Here is a 19,277-nt window from a genome sequence, read left to right as displayed (position 1 = left end):
GAGGAGATTGATCTCTACTTGTATTGCTCAAATCCTTCTGTTCCTGGTAGCAGCCGTGGTGCACAGGAGGGAGACATCTCCCAAGAGGAGACCAAAGTACTTTGACTTCATCACTGATTTTGACAAGTTAGCAAAACCTAAGTGCATCAAAAAATAAAAAGGATCTATGTTTTAAACATACATTATCCATCCCATTTTGGTACCATGCATACTTTTTCAACTGCTTAAAAAGTCTTTGCTAATTTTGTTGATAGATTTTTATGTGTGAAGAAATTAAACTTCCATGGATTCATATGCACCTTGTTACTCTCGTTCCTGAGAGCAAACTTCCCTGACGTGATTGATTCTATTAATATAACACCTTTAAAGTTAACTTTGGGTGTATGTGGTCTGTAGTATGCTCTGCAGTAGGTTGTGGTACTGATGCAGTTTGGTCATTGTATTTTGATATGAATCATGTTGGTCCTGTAAAAACTAATGATAGAAGATGGTGGCTTGGAAGAGCATTAAGAAAGCAGAAGGCAGGTAGAGAGAAGTGAGGGCTTCTTTGGGTGTATAACTCAGGCATTGCTGTTGTCACACAGTAGTTTGTGGTTATATACAGAGCTGGCCAAAATGTGCTACCTTGATCCAGATGAAATGAGAGTTGCACTGGAGTCTGTGTGCTCATTATTAGCTTGCTTTCTTGCTCACTGGAGGTTGTAAGGAGCAGTGACTCTTTGCTTGTTGGCCTCATATGAAGGACTAGAATTCTCTCAAAACTCTGCTTCTGAAAACTTGTATTTGGTGTTTTCTGCAACCTTATGGCATGCAGTGAAGGAGGAGATTGCGGAGGTTCCTTTCTCATGTTTTCTTCTCACCATTACGGCTCAGTTTCTTCAGTTTTTTCCTCAGGCAAAGAATAAATATAGAAGTGACAAACAGGCAAATTCAAAAAAACTCTTCTTAGTGCTCACTTGACCCTGGGCTTTGTTTTGGCTTGCTGGACAGTCGCTTTGCAGAAGGCTCTTACGCCACCATGTAACAGAATATCAAAAATATTCGATACTCTGCATCTCATCTAAAGATTGATTCCAGCAGACTGCATCACCATATTCTAGACAGAACATCCCCCTTTCCTATTTTTTTAGTCTCTACTACAGCTATCTATGCTAGAGCTTCTGGTGCCTCATTGATTGGGGTTTTTTACAGATTAGCTGAAGGGTGTTGCAGTGGCATATGTTGATACAGGTCTTTCTGGAATCCTTTCAGGCCTGACTGGTCAAAGGAAGCAGACTGCTGCAGCTAATATACCAAATAATAAAATGCAGAAAATTGGAGCTTCTTTCAAAATATGGGTTGAGCATCTTTTGGTGTGACAAATTGCCTAGTAGCAATATGAAATGTCATGAGAATTCATTTGCCTAACTTCTGGTTATCACTGTGCACCTGCAGAGCATAATAAGATTCATTTTGTGAGGTGTTGTATTTTCAGATGAAGACCTTGAATATGTTCATTTTCCTACTCCTTCCATCTTTGAGTTTTCATTAATGGATAGTCACATTTAAGCAGAGTTCACCTTTGTAGTAAAAAGGGGTGATCTGTCCTTAAAGTGTTTGTTTTGGTTTTTGTGACTGTCTCAATACAGAGGAGGTACCATGAGGTATCTCACCTCTTCTACTTGCTGGGGAGAATGTTGTAACAGAGTTACACATGTTGGTAGTTGAAGAACTTCTGTTGTGAGCCAGGTCCTAGCTAAAACCAAGGTGGTGTTTCTTTCCTATAAGGACTCCAAGCACATTTTTGGAATTTTTCCTTTTCAAAATAATTTATACACAAGTTCTGGAATATATATGTTGATTAATTAGTGACAACTTTTCACCTTTTGTGTCCAGCAGTTCAATCTAATATAATGTGTGTTCTGCTGAATTATATTTGCTTCAGATTTGGCTACTTCTGCATAAAAAACAGCAACAAGAGGAGAAGAAATATAATTATTCTACTGTTATTTACAAGATTTGGAGTGTAATTCCCACCTAATGCACATCTATAATATACCGCATTATGTGTACCTTGATAACAGTACTTCATTGGAAATTTGTTTTGCTTCTGGTACAGAGCATAAAGGAAACTTCCATCTTTGTTTGCTATTCACACATGTAAAGGATCTTCAGCTGTTAAAACTGTGGTTTCAATTAAGACTCTTCCTGCAAATCAGCTTTTCTTACCAAAACAGTTTTCAGAGTAAGTTCCAGGAATCACTCAAAGAGAGCAAGGTGTGTCCAGGGTTGTCTGTATCACCAGTTCTTGAGTTAATAATTGGCATGTAAATGCAGATGTGCAAAAACCATCTAGGAAGGTTTACTGAATAAGGCTATTTAAACATATGCTTTGAGACTTCCAGACTCAAGAGTGTTACTAGACAATTTTCTGTGATTTTTCAGTTGTTTGGTCCTTTTGAAGAAGCAAATGTTCTTAGCAGTTGGTAATGAAATCAGTTCTGAAGAAACACAAATATCATTCATAATGCACAAAGTGGGTGGTTCCTTTTAGAAAAGGCTATGGAGAGGAATTTCATGTCCTTGAATATTCAGACCTTAATCACCTTCCTTTTAAGATTATGAAAACTTAGCACTTGCTGCTTTTGTCTGTGTTTTGGCTTATTGGAGATGCCTTATGAGCATAGTCAGTAGTGATTTTAGCTGCAACTGGTAGTCAAACCAGAGAGGATGGGTCATATAATTAGGCTTACATGTTAAAGTACTGTAGTTTTTAACAGTTTGGCACTACCTGTTTGATGATGTGAAAAAAGCTATGTATGGTATTCTATAAAGTACTTAAATTGTATTTCATGTCACTATAAAAAATACTTAGTCAAAAGGTATTTCTTCATTCAGAACTTAATTTTCATTATTATTTTTGTTTACATCTTTAGATTTGATGTGCAAATAGCTTTGCTTGCAGAATTCCTATGTAGACAAGATACTAATTCACTGGATAGGACTGTTCTACTTTCTGCCTTGCCACTGAGATAGGGAAAAGTGTTACTGTCTTCTAATTCCAGCTGTAGCACTGTGTTCCTGATTCAACCTTGGAGAGAATTCTGTTCCGTCCAGGATAATCCAGAGTTTTAGAAATGTGGTCTTAGCCTAAAGCTGGGCATGGCCACCCTTTATGAATCTGACTGTCTTGATTTGCCTCTTTCACCTCTCCTTAGATCAGGTACCACTGTTGTAAATTAAAGGAGTATTGCCTCCTAATTATGTTCATTGCAAACATTTTCCATACTTATTTTTTTTGCACATCCCTAACCTAAGACCCAAAAATCCACTGCTGTAAAGCAGGAATAGGTGGCTGTTGCATTCTAAAAAAATTTTGCAGACCTTGTAGGTAAAGGAAACTGAAAAATCAACATCATTGAAATCTGTGCCCAGCTGGATCTCCAGTGTGTTGCTTTAATGTTGGACATAACATTTCAGTATATTTTCCTCTGTAACAGATGATACCAGTATTAGTCTCAAGTGATTTTTCATATGTTATTTACAAGGAAGTATATTCAGATTTTTTGTTTCCAAAGTGGTTGCAGCCATTATTTTATTTTCCTATACAATTGGATACTAATTAGAAAGGGCTTACTTATTCATACATGTTCCAATCACTGATATGTAGAAAAACTCTTTCTAAAAGTATGTTCATAAATTTTCTGAAAACTCAAAAATGTGCATGTGGGAAAGCTGTCACGGAATAGTTTGGTGTCACCACACACATACTTCCATGAAATATCTGATCAGTCTTAATTTCTGAACTACAAAATGGAAAGTAAACTTGGGGGGTGTATTTTAAATCTTCAGTTTCTGAATATAGAAATAGATTTCCATGAACTTTTTTCTTACTCTCTTGATTTGAGACCAATTTAAAAATCTTATATAATGGTTTCCTGATACAGTATCTGCCAATGGTCCTGCATGTTTCAGGTTTGATAATGTATGAATCATCTGGCTATTTTGTGGAATTTTCTGGTAATACTTTGTCAAAATTAATATTCAGCACTGGCTGAAAGTCCTAATGGCATAGAGAAAGTAGTGGCTATTCTGGTCATGATAAAGACCTGAAATATCAAGCTGACTTATTTTTTCCAGAATGTTGCACAAGATGTTGGTGATACTATTTTCCCTTGAATGCAAATGTTAGGAAAATGCTACTTAAGTTCTTCAAACAGTTACAAGATTTGAGTATTTTTTTAGACTTTTTTTTTCCAGTCAGGATATGATTTGACATTGTGAGGCTTACTGGGTAACTAGAAATTCAGTAGTTTATGTAGTAACTAGTTGTTTTTACCTAGCTGACAAGACTTTACATTGCAAAAATGTGTTAATGGCTGATTTTAAAAGATATTTATGGTATTCTAAACGTATTTTCTTACAGCTTTCTACTTGCAGAATGGCAAGCTAATTTGATTTAAGTAACAGTGAGTAACTAGGCATTGCTGAATTCCCGTTGTGGAAAGAACCATGCAAAAAAATTTGTTTTTCTTCCTCGCATAATTTTCATTCTTTGTCTTTTATCTGCAGATAAATTTGAGAGTTGTGGATAGAGTTAAATTCTATTTAATCGTATTACATAGGAATTACCTATATTAATAAATAAAATGTAACTGTTCTACGTATTTTTAGAAAACAGATAATAATAAATCCTGCTTAAGAGCTCCGTTTCCTCTGATTCAGGGAGGGTAAAGTAAAGTAGAAGCAAAAGTATTACTAAATCCAAAAGTGAAGGTTGCTACTTCAGTGTTGAGCATCTACAGCTCCAAGGGACTGCAGTTTTTATATTTCATGAAGTGTTTTTTGATAGGGAGCACCACAAATTGCATGTAATAAAATACAAAATAAGTTTATTTATTATTTTATTTTAGTTTGTTTGCTTTTAAATAGTCCAGGTGAGCTTAGCAAAACCAATAATGGCTTTCTCAGGATATCTGCAGCACTAGAAGAAAAATAACTTATTAATACATAGAATGCGTCATAGTCTGTATTTTCCTTACATCTTTTTTTATCTGCTATTTAAAATTGTAAATAATGCTGCCAATCTGATTTCAGAAAGCTGATGCTATCTGTGCAGGCTTATTGATGTTTGCTGTAGAAACGCTTTCTGTTCTCCAAGCCGTAGAAAGAAACAACTGGGTACTATAACCTCTCCTCATTCTCAGTGATATCTGCAGCCATTGTGATGTAATGTTAGAAGTTGTTGTAAATTAGCACGTTCCTGATTAGCATGAATTCAATAAATGTTCTTTACTTCAAAAGAATGCTTGGGACACGTGCTACTACTTGCATTGTTTATATATGGTACTGTAGAAACTTAACATTTGCAAGAAAAATGTAAGATGATGGTTTGATAAGATTACTCAGAAATAATTAGGTGGGTGTGTAGGCTGCTAAATGTATTTGATTTTAATCTCTAATTAAAAAGTTGGATTTTTTAATTGTTTTTGTGATGCAATAGTTTTTACTTCATTATGCTTTTTGTAAATAGGGGCCAAATTCTGCCTCTTCATTGTGCCTAAATACAGAATAAATGTTTTCAAATTCAACCTAAAGCCAGTGACAAACAGACTGTCTCTATAGTTCTCCTCGTGGAGGATTATTCTCAGAGCAAACACATGTATGTGCCCTTGTATACCTTGAACCAGGAATGAAAATTATGGCTAACCTTGAATGAATATCTCTATGCATTCTTTTGGCTGATGGGAGATATAATTATGTTGTGGGATCTGGCACTGCCAGCAGCAGTTTTCATGTTGGTGCTGTCTAATTCCGAGGTCTCTTATATGAGGATTGGAATTGGTTGATGTTACAGCAAAGGTATCTCTCTGTGGATCTACAGGTGTGAATTTAAGCTTTACTCTGTTCCACTTCTCCAGTGTTCATTTAACTCTGCTGCAAGGACAAACTACCTGGTCACTTGAGCTGTGGAATCAGACAGCCAGATGCATTAGCTAGAGGTAACTGCATCAGTCCTTAGGTAAGGAAGTTACTATGTTAAAGCACACTGGAGTAGTTGTGTCTCTCACTTCAGGAAAACTGACTTGCTCATGGTTTGGGAACCCAGGGTTCTCATTGTAGCTGCAGCTGGGACATCCACTGGGAAGTCACATGCTGTGTTAAAGAAGCTGCAGTGCGATATATGGAACTGCATGGTCCTGAATTGTGTAACTCCCTAGAGGGTTTTTCCTAGATAACTCTTTTTCATACCAGTGTTCTATAAACAGTTGTTTGATAAGGTAAACATTACTTACTCTTTCACTGAAAGCTTATACTTCTGTACAGACTTTTCTATACAGTGTAGTATTTTGAATGGCAAACAAAGCTCGATCTATTGACATAATTTCGTAAGATTATTTTGTTAGTTTACAAGTTTTCATTGTAGTTATAGGGATGGGAAAGGAAAATAAAAATAAGTTATGTTTTTCCACCTATCAGCATAGCTGTTTCAGCTGAACTTGGAGAGGCTAAGGAGGAGTGGATTTGGGTTTTTTTATGCCTGCCATCTAGATCAATCTCCACTAACTGGCGGAGTGATGTTTGGCAGCAGTAGAGCTGCCAGAGCTTTTTTGTCTCTTATTTTACTGAAGGATATATAGCATGTAAACAGCTCTTATACTAAATGGGCAAAATAATATTTCTCTATATAACTTATAAAAAGTGAGACTGTAAACAAAGAGGGATTCTATTTGTCCTGTAGATTTTGAGTTTTGGTTTTAAGTGGATAGATTTAGGTTAATAAATTGCAGCCTCACTTAGAAAATGAGAATTACATTGAGGAGATAGTTCAGCCTTTTCCAGATGCTTTGATAGAAGAAAAAGGTGGGGAAGAGACAAGGAGAATGCTAGGAATGGCATGACACTGAGTAGACTTCTGTCAGTGCAGAATACACTGCAAGAATCATACGGGTGTTTGCAGAAGACCTTTGCATTCAGTAATGTTGCCATCACAGCACCTTTGTATATACAGCATGTGAGAACTGCCTGTTTTAAGCACATTCATTTTAAGTGGTTTGCAAGATTACAAAATCACAGCATTGTTTAGGTTGGAAAACGCCTACAAGATCACTGATCTCAAGCTTTACCAAGAGTCACCTTGTCAACTAGACCATGGCAATAAATGTCAGATCCAGTCGTTTGTTGAACGCTTCCAGGGATGATGACTACCACTTCCCTGGGCAGCCCATTTCAACGCTTAACAACCTCTTCCATGATGTTCTTCCTGATGTCTAACTGGAATCTCCCCTAATGCAGTTAGAGACTATTTCTTCTTGTCCTGTCACTATGATACAAATTAAATTCACTGAAAGTTTTCAATACACTTTGGTCCTATCAATTCTCCTGTTCAGTCTGGAGTATCTTCAAAATTATAGGTGCTAGACTAAGTTATGTAGAACAGAGTTGGAAGTGGATTTTCACCTAAAGCAATGGATATTAGCGAAACATCTGCTTTGCTGGTAAAACAAAAAGGTACGCTTGTATTAGGTAGGTGCATCTACTCCTTTCATTTTGTGTTAACTGCATCTGAAAATGTTTGTGGTGGGTTTTAAATGTATTTGTGATCCTGTGTTTTAAATAAAGGAAAACAGGTTCTTACCCAATATATAAACAGTCTTTTTATGTAATGAATTCTGTTTGATCTATTAGAGCATAATTGGTTTGAGGATAAAGCCTTTGAGGGAAGATTAATATATATTTAGATAATTACAAAATTATCTTCATTCCCTTACATTATATATAGTTTGAAAAATGAAGTTGCAGAAATAGCTGAAAGCTTTTACTTTAAAAACCTCAAAACTTTCCTTTGAAACCTTTGTAACCTCAAGTAGAGATTATATGGCATTCTAAAACATCCTTTGGTCACAAAGGTTATACTTTTGGGCATACTACACTAGGTGACCGTGCTGAAAACATGGTTTTCTTTACTGGAAACAGTTTCATGAGAAGATGAGAAGGAAGAGGAATGAGCTGATGTACACATATTCATCTCTTATCTGACTTGACTTTTTTTCCAGTGTTTCTTATTTAGTTGGGTGTATTTTAACTACACTTTGTTGCAAGAGACCATGATATAATTCATAAGAATGTCTGCAGTAAGAAACACCATTTCCTAGAGGCATTGTTTATTTTCATGTCTTCCAGGATTTTTATGTGGGTTTTGGGACATTAGCAATTAGTGTAAACCTAAAGTAAAACTCAGTTAAAAATAGAATAATGTGTAGCTACAGTAGGTAAGATTTTTTTTCTCTCTGCATGCTTTAGAGGTGTTTGTCACAGAAATGTGTGAATATTAAAATATTTCAGTTTTCATAGGTATATATTTGTCTTTTGCTCTGTGATTTTCTGAGAATTTTCCAGGATAAACTTTGAATGCTTTCATTAGCTGTAGATTCTATGTGACTGGAATCTTTAAAGATTTATTATGCTTAAATACTTTTAGTAATTAAAAAATTAATTTATCAAGATCTTTTCAGAAAGTGGGAAAAAGCCTTCTTCTGAAAAGTTCATTAAAACAGGAGTTCTTCAGTAATGAATGTACTCTTAGCCTTTTTTGAAAGAGCATTTTTTCACAGAAACATTTCACATTGGGTGGTTATAGACAGTCCAGTAGGATAAGAGTGGAATTATGTGACTACCTAGAAAGACTTCTTTCCCAATTCTGCCTCTTATGCTATTAGTTTAAAACAAAATCACTAAAGATGCTGTTACTTAAAATGAACTGTTCTTAATTATTACAAGTACTATTCTGGGGCACTGTTGCTGCTGTCATATCAATTTCTGTATAAGTCAAGTCTATTTGATAGGGAACTCATCTACTTAGTGCATTTCAGTCCAACTACTTAGAATTTGATCACCTCACACTGATCTGTTTGTCTAGAGCAGATGGTAGCTTTTCAGTGAAAGCATGCAATGAAAGTGGGGACTTGGTATTACAGCCACATTTTGGACAGGGCAACTGCTTGGCTTCTGGCTTCTTTCCTCTTAGGTTGCAGTTATACTGGCAAAGAATAAATTGCCAGAAGTGACCAAGGGGAACTGAGGGTGCCCTTTCAGTTCCATGTTGGAATTGTACAGGAAACTACCGCAGTTTCAGACTCTCTCAAGGCAGGCAGATATACTGTTTTTCAAACCAGTTAGTTGATAAGCTCAGGGCATAATTGTAACAGTAGGATTACGTGGACCCTAAAGAAGAGCTGTCCCGCTGTTAAATTGTGTTGATGTGAAAATTCTGGTAATTTGAGATAAAGGATTAGCATCTGTTGTTTTGAGATGACTTATTTGCAGCTAGACTTTAGCAGTAATTTCTCCTAGAAGTAATATGTTTTCATGTAAAGTTCCATGTAAAGCAAACTACTGAAGAATCAATGCAGAGTAATAGGAAATGTAGTAATTCAAATGTTGATACTTTCACATGGGGAAGATTAGCTTCTCGAGATGTATGTGATTTTGAAGGCGAAGGCAGCAGATAAGAAAGAAGATTGTTAGAGAGAACAAATAAAACATCTGCATCAATAAAAATGCTTCTCCATTAGAGGTTCTGAAGCAGTGTTAAGATAGGACAGTCTAGATTACCCTGGGTGTTGGGGTTGTTTCGCGTTTGACCTTACAAGGGATTTAATGACCTTTCTATAAGCTCAGACTAAGCGAGAGTCACAGCAGGCCACGGTGTCCTGTAAACTTAATTTTTAGATCAAGTGGAAATGTCCTTCTGGAATCCAGACCTCAGTTTCAATATAGTAGTTGAAAAGCGTGTACAGCCTGGATGAGAGAGAACCAAAGCAAGCACTGCTGAGGCTGTTAGTCACACCTGCTTGATGTCATTTACATGCTTCATCAAGCATGGAACTATATCAAGCCCATAGCTGTGGAACATTGCTTTAAAATTCCACTGCTTCATTTGGGGAAGAACGGATGGATATTCACTTGCTTGCTAAATGGAGCTTGTTTTGTGAATGAGGAAGGTTTGAACAAGTTTTTTTGTTTTGTAAGCTTGGCATTTTTTAATATGATCACTTTGAATGTAGGGGCTACTAAAGGAATGCTTGATAACTATAAACAAGTAAGAGATGACACTGAAGTCTACTTTATGGTAACCAATAGGCATGATCACAGTATTTGTGCCCAGGTGTGCTGTGGTCTGTTTACACCTCAAGCAGAGTAATAGGAATTTTCTGTTTGTTTTGTCTCTTCTCATGGAAAACCCTGAGTCTGAACCAGTGCCAGCTTCAAGAATTCCGTACAGCACTCCTTATATCTTTGAGTTACACATCTGTCTGTCCTGTGCTTGCAGCATAGCAGGTCTGCATTGCTCTTTATTGGGGCTTAGTTGGGAATATTGGTCTAACCATATAGTTTTCACCTAATAAGCAGCTGAATATAGAGGCTGCACAGGAGTACTGATGTGCATAAATGTTCAGTTCAGGAGCACTTGGAAGTAATGCATGTTTTCATTAGAAAAATATGAAGGTCAATAATGTTACTGATAAAAGTGCAGATCAGTGTTGTTTTTAATTAAAACTTGAATATTTTTGCAGACAAACAATTGTTTTTCTCAAATATTTTTTATATCTTTTATCTTAGTATAGGTTTGTGTGAGTTGGCACAACACTCCCATGCTCAAATTTGATGTCTTAAAAAAAAAAAAAAGTCATGCAGACGTTTTATTGGTTTTCAGTTTGTTCATTTTACATTCAAAGACTTGATACAACATGTGTATGTGACAGTATATCTATATGTAGTATTGTCTCTGTAGCATCTGGTTTTCTCACTTTGTGAGTGTGTAGATAACAATATTAATAGGAGTAACATCCCCACTGGCTTTTGGTTAGTGCTGAACAATGTTTTAGCAAATAGCGTATTTGAAAAAAGATTGCCTTCAGGACTACTGTCTTTAAGTATGGGTTGAATTCAGAAAATGGTTTACATTCTCATCTCTACCTTCTTAAAAGAGGTGGAAAAAAGTAATAAAAGTAAAGTAAGCCTTTCAAAATAAAGTATTTCAGAATTTATACCAGATTTTTTAAAATTATTAAGATCAAAATGTTTTTAATTCATACATGAAGCTGAATGATCCATTATTGCATGTTTTTAGGATTTCTCACAAGCAGGAGATTAGTTACATGAAAATTTTCAGGAGCATTGTTTAACTACAGTTTCTTGAGCTTGAAACTTTTATTCTAGTTAGAAAAATCAAAATATCTTAATGTTTGTACATTTATGAGTAAATCTCCTGTGAAAGTCTAAGCTACTAGGCTTTAGAAAGTATACTGTAGGTGGAGTTGCGCAAGTTTCCTTATGGAGCTCTGCCAGTACATGGGAATCTGAATCTGAAAAGTCCTCTTTATTCAGATACTGAACTCCTCAAAAGCAGGTTTTTTGTGTGGCAAATGAAAATGAGTTTTCTGAACTTATTTTTCTTTAAAAACAAAACTTGTTTCAAAGCTAGTGTCTCACAGGGAAAATCCAGTGAGCTTAACTCTGTGTTGCCTGGCATTTCTGTACTTGAGAAACTGTTCTCCAGTGAAGCGGTAGTATTTTTCACTGTCGTGTTCAACGATTTTCCCATTTTTTCTATCTTTTCTTTTTAAGATGTTTTCTTAAGTATACAGCTGAGGAGACCAATAACAAAAAGATAAATCCATAGATGATAAAAGGATTTTCCTGAGCTTAGTAGTTAACATAATAGTCTGAAAAGAAAAGAATTTACAAGTACTTGTTCAAGTGTTCTGTGTAGAGAGTGAATAAAATAAACAGCAAGATGTGTTGTGATAGGAACTCAGATGATCAAAGGGGACTACTGAATAGGAATAGTTATTCTTTCAGATAAAATAAGGAAGTAATTCCTTTGTGAGTTTTTGTGATCATTTCTGTTGGAAAACTTTGTATGCATTACTTGGAAATTCAATGAAGAGAAAAGCAATACAGCCTAGATAATAGTGTCAGCTTTGAGCACGAGGTGGCATGTGGACATAGCTTGAGCTACTTCTCCAAATCATTTGAATGGAAATATTGGATTAGTTAACCTTGTGTCAGGTCTGTTAGTTAAATAAACCCTCCAACTGTTCCTGACTGAAGGATGCATAGTTGTGACTGAAAGATGCTGCTGCTTTTCATTAGAATTTTGTCAAACATACCCTGCTAACATAATGATTTTAAAATAAAATGGTTTATTCGATGGAAAAGGATAACAAGCAGAAAATTCACAGCTTTTTCTTTTCACAGGGTGCTTCAGCCCAGTAGGAAATCCTCTTAGTCAAACACTATTGGGTAGACTACAGAAGGTAAGGGATTCTCTCTTTGCATTTTTTTTAAATTGATGTTTAACTATAAAATGTCATTATTCACAAGTTCTCATTGTAGAGAGGTGTTTTTTTTTATCCTGTCTTTATTCAAAAAAGAGGTATCTTCAAACCAATTGTCTACAGGGCCAAATTAGCTTATGCTGTGACCAGCTGGTAGTGAGATCAGTTATCTGCAAATCAAAAGCTTTGTATTTTTTCATGCTTGAATTTTTGTTGTTTAGAAGTAAAATAAAATCACACTCACATGTTTTTTTGGTTTTACTAAGAAAACAGGCATTGATGAGTAGCTGAGAGAAAAGCTAAGACATTAACTTGGAATGAAACTCTCATTGCAGCACCATGTTTTCATTGTTTACTCATACTTCATCTTTTTGTAACAAGTTAAATCACAGCTATCCTCTGTTTACTTATTTGCTTATCTATTAAATATTGATTGTAAGCTTCTCCTAATTATATTCATTCTTTTCTTGATTTCTGGTTTCCTGATCACCATAATAAAAATCCAACAGAATCTGTAAATGTCATTAATTGCAACTATACATTTGATGAACCTGTATTCACAAAATGTGTGGAGAAACTAGTGAAGAGCAAGTGGTACTTCTGAATACTGAACGTGTTTGTGTCTCCTTGAAGCTGGGCCTGTTGTACTGGAGATGTTAATCCTCTTGCTCTCATGGACAGAATGCCATGGTTGAATATTCTGTTTTAATTGCACTAATTTTGATTATTGACAGAAGTGTTACAAATGGACATAAATTACATGAGTAATTTATATCTGTTTTACAGTTACAGTTTGGGGTTTTGTTTGGATTGCTTTAGGATTTTTTTGACCTACATTTTTTAACAGAATCTGTTAGTTGTGGAAGTCTTGTAAGATAAACAGGTTTTACTAAGAAATTTTGAAAGTGTGATTTTATGTTGATTTTGTGTTAGTTGCTAAATGATTCCTGTTTTCATGTTTTCAAATTTTTAGCCATCAATACGTAATTTTTTAGGGAAAAATATATATTGTTCAACCAGTACTGTAATGTTCTCCACCACAGCAAGCCTGATAAACATTTGCAGGACCAACTATTTTGTGAAATAGAATCTCTTAGAAGTAGTACCTCTACTAGGTAACAGCTAATTTAAAATAGTTTTTTCTGAGAGGGCTGAATTAAGGTTTTGAATATAATTTTTACTTCTATTATAAGCACATTAATATATATAAGTGCAGGTTAACCGAGTAATTAATATCAAAAACTAGCATTTTTAGAAATGGCAAAATAGTTGAAGAGGTTTTGAATCATTTCAGGAGCTGGAGTATTTCACATGCTTTTGAATTGATCCTTTTCCCTTTTTTCTTTTCTCTCTTTTTTTTTTTTTTTTTTTTTTTTAAATCCTTGTAGGTTTTACTGCAGCAGCTGTGTTTGCATTTCTGATTTCTGTTTGTACATTGCAGGTTTCAATAAAGTGCAGCCTGGTACAGTATTGGTCCTTTCTTCCTCTAGGCGAATTATAGATTCCTGTGCTTATTAAATATTGAAGGGCTTTAATCAAATCAGGATTGTAGTCATCTGAAGCCTAAGGAAGTAACTTTACAGTGTCTACAGACAGATTAATTGACTGAAGGAGAGTTTATCATTCTTGCCAATTGATACTTTTAGCATAATTTTAATTTAGATATTAATACTAGTATTTGTAATTCTTTTTCCCATATACTAAATTTGTAGTTACTGGTCCTGAGCTAGGATCAGAGAACGATAAAAATGTGCTAGCAGTATCCAGCTGTTTACTTCTAAGTCTCATCTTAGATAGCATTTAATTTAAAATTTCACTTACTGGAGTAAAGAGATTGCATAGAGTTCTTTAGGGAAGAGACAATTAAGTAGATCTCTAACCTTTAGGATCTTAAGGAAGAAGAAAGACAATGGAGCAACAGTAAAATCTCAGATTTATTCTGTAGAATTTTTTAATGTTTTGCATATTATCTTTTAAGCCAACCAAGGGTTTTCAATCAGGCTCTTTAACTTAATTTCTTATTCTTTCTTCTTTAAAAAAAACTAATCAAGAAACCCAAAAGCAGCAACAAAAGAAGTCTATGAAAGCAGCCTCAGAATGTTGGCTATTACACACTTAGGCACAGATTTACTGGACAGACAAGAGAATCTGTAACACACGTTCCTTGTGTCTTTTCTGGAGTGTTTGCATAGGTAATAGTCCCAGTTTCTCTTACACTGCATCAAATAGCAGGTATAGCAGGGTGGAGTGGAGGGAAGCAGTGCTACTGTGAAACATCCAGGAAATAGATGTTCTTCTTCATGTCCCTGAATCTGTCACTGAAGGGAAAAGGAGGGAGGGGGCTTTGGCCCCGTGTGCATACACAATGGGGTTCACCCTGGAATGTGTAGGGTCTGCCTAAAATTAATGTTAGAAAAGCTTATTTTCCAAGTGTTATTATTAAGAGTTAATGGCTAATTAGAAGTGGGACTTAATCTATATGTTTATTCTGTTACAATGAATATGTTTACATATAAGAAGAAGTACATGAAACTATATGAATCTTAGACTTTACTCTCTTTTTCTTTAAATTTTGATATTGTGGTAACTGAAGTGTATTGGTTCAATAGTAGAAGTTAAATTCCTGACATTTTTACAGAAAAGGCAGCAATAAGATACCACTTGTTCTTTCTGAGCGCTCCTTCTCCTAAGGGAATGAGCGCTATGTAATGCCCAAATCCTGTTGGCCACTGTACCTCTGCATCAAAAAAACAAAACCTCCATTTGAGCAGTCACTGAAATTGATCCACTGAAAGGAAGACATGAACATTTTAATTAGGGCTACTATCAGGAATCCATAAAACTTGATATAACAATGTATCGAGTTACTCTCAGGTGCAATGTTCTCTTCTGTATCAGCATCTCAAAACATTTTTGTTTGGTTTTGAGTTGGAAATGTCAAGGGTGTCTAAGTGGGTTAGTCATGGATAACCAGCGTGATAAACCATGGTCTAGAATGCTGCATCAGCTGATTGATCTATTTATCTTTCTTTGAGGATGGTCTTTAAAGCTGAAAGCTCCTAACAGCTTTGTTCAACCACAATCAGTGTGACATGGCAAGCTTTTTCAGCAAGCATTTTGTTTCTGTTCCTCACAGATGGTCTGCCTCCCAAAAAGACCAACTCCTCAGAACATAGCTATAGCTTCACATCTGTTCCAGTGCAAGAAGAGGATTAGCTAGTTTCCATCCTGCATGAAAAAAAATGAGACATTAATATTGTATTAAGAATTATGTATTCATACCATTCAGCATGCCTGTTGCTTTTTTGAAATCCTGAAAACATGCCTTAATCTTGTGACACGGCATTTGAAAAACGATGAACGGCCTTTCTAAGCTGAAAGGCCGCTAGTTTTCGTTGGGTGTTTCTTGTGGTGTAACTGGTACTTGGAACTATTTGAGGAATGGCTCAGCACTACCTGAGGGATGGCACAGCACACTAGAGGCGGCCTTGAGTTTCTGTGTGTGTGGTAGGCAGCCATGGCAATTGCCCTGGACAGCTGGGGGTAGAGGTGTGTGCAGCTGATGACGTACTCAGAGTACCTCTTTAAGAGGCACCTCTTTGGATTGTTGTTGCTGTAAAAGTTTAAGGCAGTGTCTGAGAACATTCAGCATAGTCTCGGGGTGACTCATAGATGTTAGCTTGTTATTTCCACACAGCTTGCTCTCTTTGAGCTGTTCTCGAGTGTTTGAGAGCTACATAAATACCTTAATAAAAAAAGAGAGACAGACAGATTGAGACACAATAATGGGGCAATATGAGTACCTGAACTAGATACCTAAATAATACTGCTAATAATTCTGATGAATCATTTTTGAGCAACAGGAGGCACTCCCATCCCACAGGCTAAGCACATTGCCTGCACAGTTCTCTTAACCTTGAGAATGGAAAATGAGAATTAGCTGAAACCTGAACAGCAGTGCTGACTACCAGTAGACCACTGAACAAGCAGCGTACTCTGAACTGCAACTCCACCAGTCTTTGTTCAAAATTTGTTTATCAAATCAGGCAGTTACACTTTTTTTTTTTTTTTTCCCTTCTGTGCATGTACATAATTATTCAGAACTCTTTAGGTGGTAGGCTTAGATGTTCTGGTAGATGATAAGAACTGAGTGCAAGTGTTCGCTTTTACACTGAGTTAGTCTCTAACTGCTGTGTGTGTCTGTGACTACTGTGGCAGTACCAAAACAATCTGGAGACTGGATAGAGTTCAGATAGTCAGTGATTTCTTTCCCATATGGGATAAGCCCAGCTGAATTATGAAAACAACACTGAGGGCAAGAATCCCTGTCCCCAAGAATGGCATTTATTCTTCTGAGGATTTGCAAAGATTTTCTCTGTAATTTGTAATGATGTTCCTTGGACCACCATAATAAAAAGTAAAAGAACCCTAAAACAGTGAAAATAAAAAGAACAATACACTTTAGATATATTTTTTAAAAGCAGAAGAGAAAAAAGTTAGTGTAAAAGATATATAAAGGAGTGGCTGTAAAATATGAAAGAGATTAAATATGTTGGATTAAAATTTTCAGATTTGAATGGTTATAAGGCAGTATATCTGTTAGAAGTGGAAATGTTTGCTTCACAAAGCACACATTTGATGCTTCTAAAATATTATGATTGCTGTAATTGTGTAATATTGTGTAATTGTGTAATATTTCTATTCTGTATGGTAGTGTGTATCCTTTGATGCACACAAAATCAAGGGGAAATTGGTTTCCCTTTTGTGAAGATAGACCATTGAAAAAAAAATTAAGTAACACCAAGAAAGGACTTCCAGCTCTTCCTTTCTTTTCCCTAATTTGTTGTTCCTCTGCTATTTTTTCATAATTTTTCTATTCTAAATCTTCTTTCAGCTTAAGCATTTGATTATTTTACAGAAATCCATTTTTTTAAGATACAGGCTTATCCTGATTATTACAAGATATACCTACTATTCTTTTGAATTCATTGAAAGTCTGAAGAGCAAGTGGTAAGGACGGAACATTCAGAATTAAAGTACTGGTGATTAAGACCAACCTAAAATTCTCGATTATATGGAAGTGACATCTTTTGTTTAGTGGTTCAGAAGTAAATTTCACTCCAACAACTTCTTAAATATCTGCTGTAGTGTTTGTAATGCAAACAAGCTTGGACTGCATAGTCATCAATCCAGTTGTGTCTTTAGTGTGGTGTACATACTTGAAAAATTTAGTATCTTTTTCTAAACATCTACCAGCCTATAGCCAATATTACTCAGTGTTGCTTAACATCACTTCTGCTTTTTCTTTTTTGAAAAAAGCATTTTGTTGCAGATAATTCCTATTGTCTTACAGGAGAAATGAAAATACAATCATAGTTTAGCAAAATGCTTCATATTAAAATTTGAAACAACTTATTCTTCTAGAATGGGGACAGCCTAACTGCACTGGGAACGGGAGGAGGAAACAGTTGTCCACCCAGGCAAGAGACAGTAAGTGTTATGTAATTTTTTTTGCAATATCTTCTGTACCTGTTATACTGTATCGGCTTTTGAAAGCATGCCCTTCTTTTTTATCATGATCCCAAGAAATTTTTTTTTTTTCAACTGTAGATTTTGTAGTTCTTACAAAGAGGTTCATAACTGTAAAACTACATTACTTCTGGATTTATATCAGTATTGAAAAACAATTTTGCAACATTTTCTTGAATATAGATTTTTTATTTTTTGCTTGAACTTTGAGCCAAATTGAACTTGACAAATCTTTAAATTTCAAACCAGAGAAGAAGTCCATTGCTTTAGGTGTAATTGTGAGTGGTTTACATTCTTCTTTGGTTCTGAGGTGCATTTCTTATATCCTGTTATGGTCATTTTCCTGATCATATGTTTGCAGAGAATATAATGGCAATTTCCACATTTTATTTAAATTGTCATGCTTACTAAACCAGTTGTATTACAGAATGCATTGGTATATTAATTTCTTATTTCTGAGAGACAGATAGTGGGACTTGCTTGATTGGTTTGAACTGTTTGTGGCAGTTTCAATGTGACTGAATTTTTGTAATTTTTTTCAAAAAAACACATTTGCACCAGAATTATCTTGCAAAAGACACTGCAAAACCAAGTCGTTGTTACTCTGCCTTTCATTGTTTTTCATTCTGCCAAGTAATTAGTGTTGCATTCCTACATGCCTTTTTGGGTTTTGGACTTTTTTACCTTAAGTGACCTCACAGTTTCATGAGATTGTCACTTAACTGAAATGGGCACTGTTAGAACACATCTTGCTGGACATGTTCATGGTTCTCAATAGTGTGGTTTAGTTTTGTTCTGTTCTACAGTTCCTATTTCTGTACTGCCAATATCACCTGTAATTACTGTTAGTTTTCCTAATGCAGGGAGGAGAGTTATGATAAAACACATTTCATGGTTTAAATTCTCTATGTAAATTCAGGAATACTTTATGCATATTTAGGTAAATTTCCTGTCTACTGAAAACTGTGCTGATACTAATTCCTTGGTGCTGACCAGCTCACAAATTGCTACATAAAATTTACAGTGGTAGAATCACTTCCATTTTTTTACCATTCATAACTGATTTAATCTCTTTAATTGGTGACATGGAACTATGAAAATACAAGTGTCCTTGGCTATATTTTTATAGACAAAACTCGCAGGTTATCTTGCTCAGAGCAGAAATGCAAATATAAAAAACACTGTAGAATTGAGCAGTCTTAAAATTTAAATTCATTCATGAGTAATAAAAAATAAGTTTTTTTTCCTATCTGTATCATGATAACTTTGTTGTCTCCTTCAATCCTGTTAACCATCCTATTGCTCCTAATGATCCTTGTTTCTGACCTCTACTTACTATTTTGTAGAGGAATATGAGGTGAAAATTGTAGGTAGGGAAGCAGCATTCTGTGTGTAAAATAGGTCATAATTTTGCTCTTCGCTTAT

General features: G+C 35.4%; 1 protein-coding gene across 3 annotated transcripts in view; it reads left to right on the top strand.

Moving 5' to 3' along the window:
* The window catches only part of AHI1 (Abelson helper integration site 1), a 90,749-nt gene that overhangs the window by 53,899 nt on the left and 17,573 nt on the right, over nucleotides 1-19,277 (top strand). For all 3 annotated transcript variants that reach the window (XM_058836448.1, XM_058836447.1, XM_058836449.1), the window contains 2 exons: nucleotides 12,244-12,302; nucleotides 17,748-17,813. In XM_058836448.1, coding sequence (XP_058692431.1) covers nucleotides 12,244-12,302; nucleotides 17,748-17,813 — 125 coding nt within the window. The remainder of the gene's footprint in view (nucleotides 1-12,243; nucleotides 12,303-17,747; nucleotides 17,814-19,277) is intronic.

The sequence above is a fragment of the Poecile atricapillus genome, chromosome 3, assembly GCF_030490865.1.
Source record: "Poecile atricapillus isolate bPoeAtr1 chromosome 3, bPoeAtr1.hap1, whole genome shotgun sequence".
NCBI classification, from domain to species: domain Eukaryota; kingdom Metazoa; phylum Chordata; class Aves; order Passeriformes; family Paridae; genus Poecile; species Poecile atricapillus.
The sequence above is the reverse complement of the archived record's forward strand: the minus strand, read 5'-3'. Positions and strand labels throughout refer to the sequence as shown.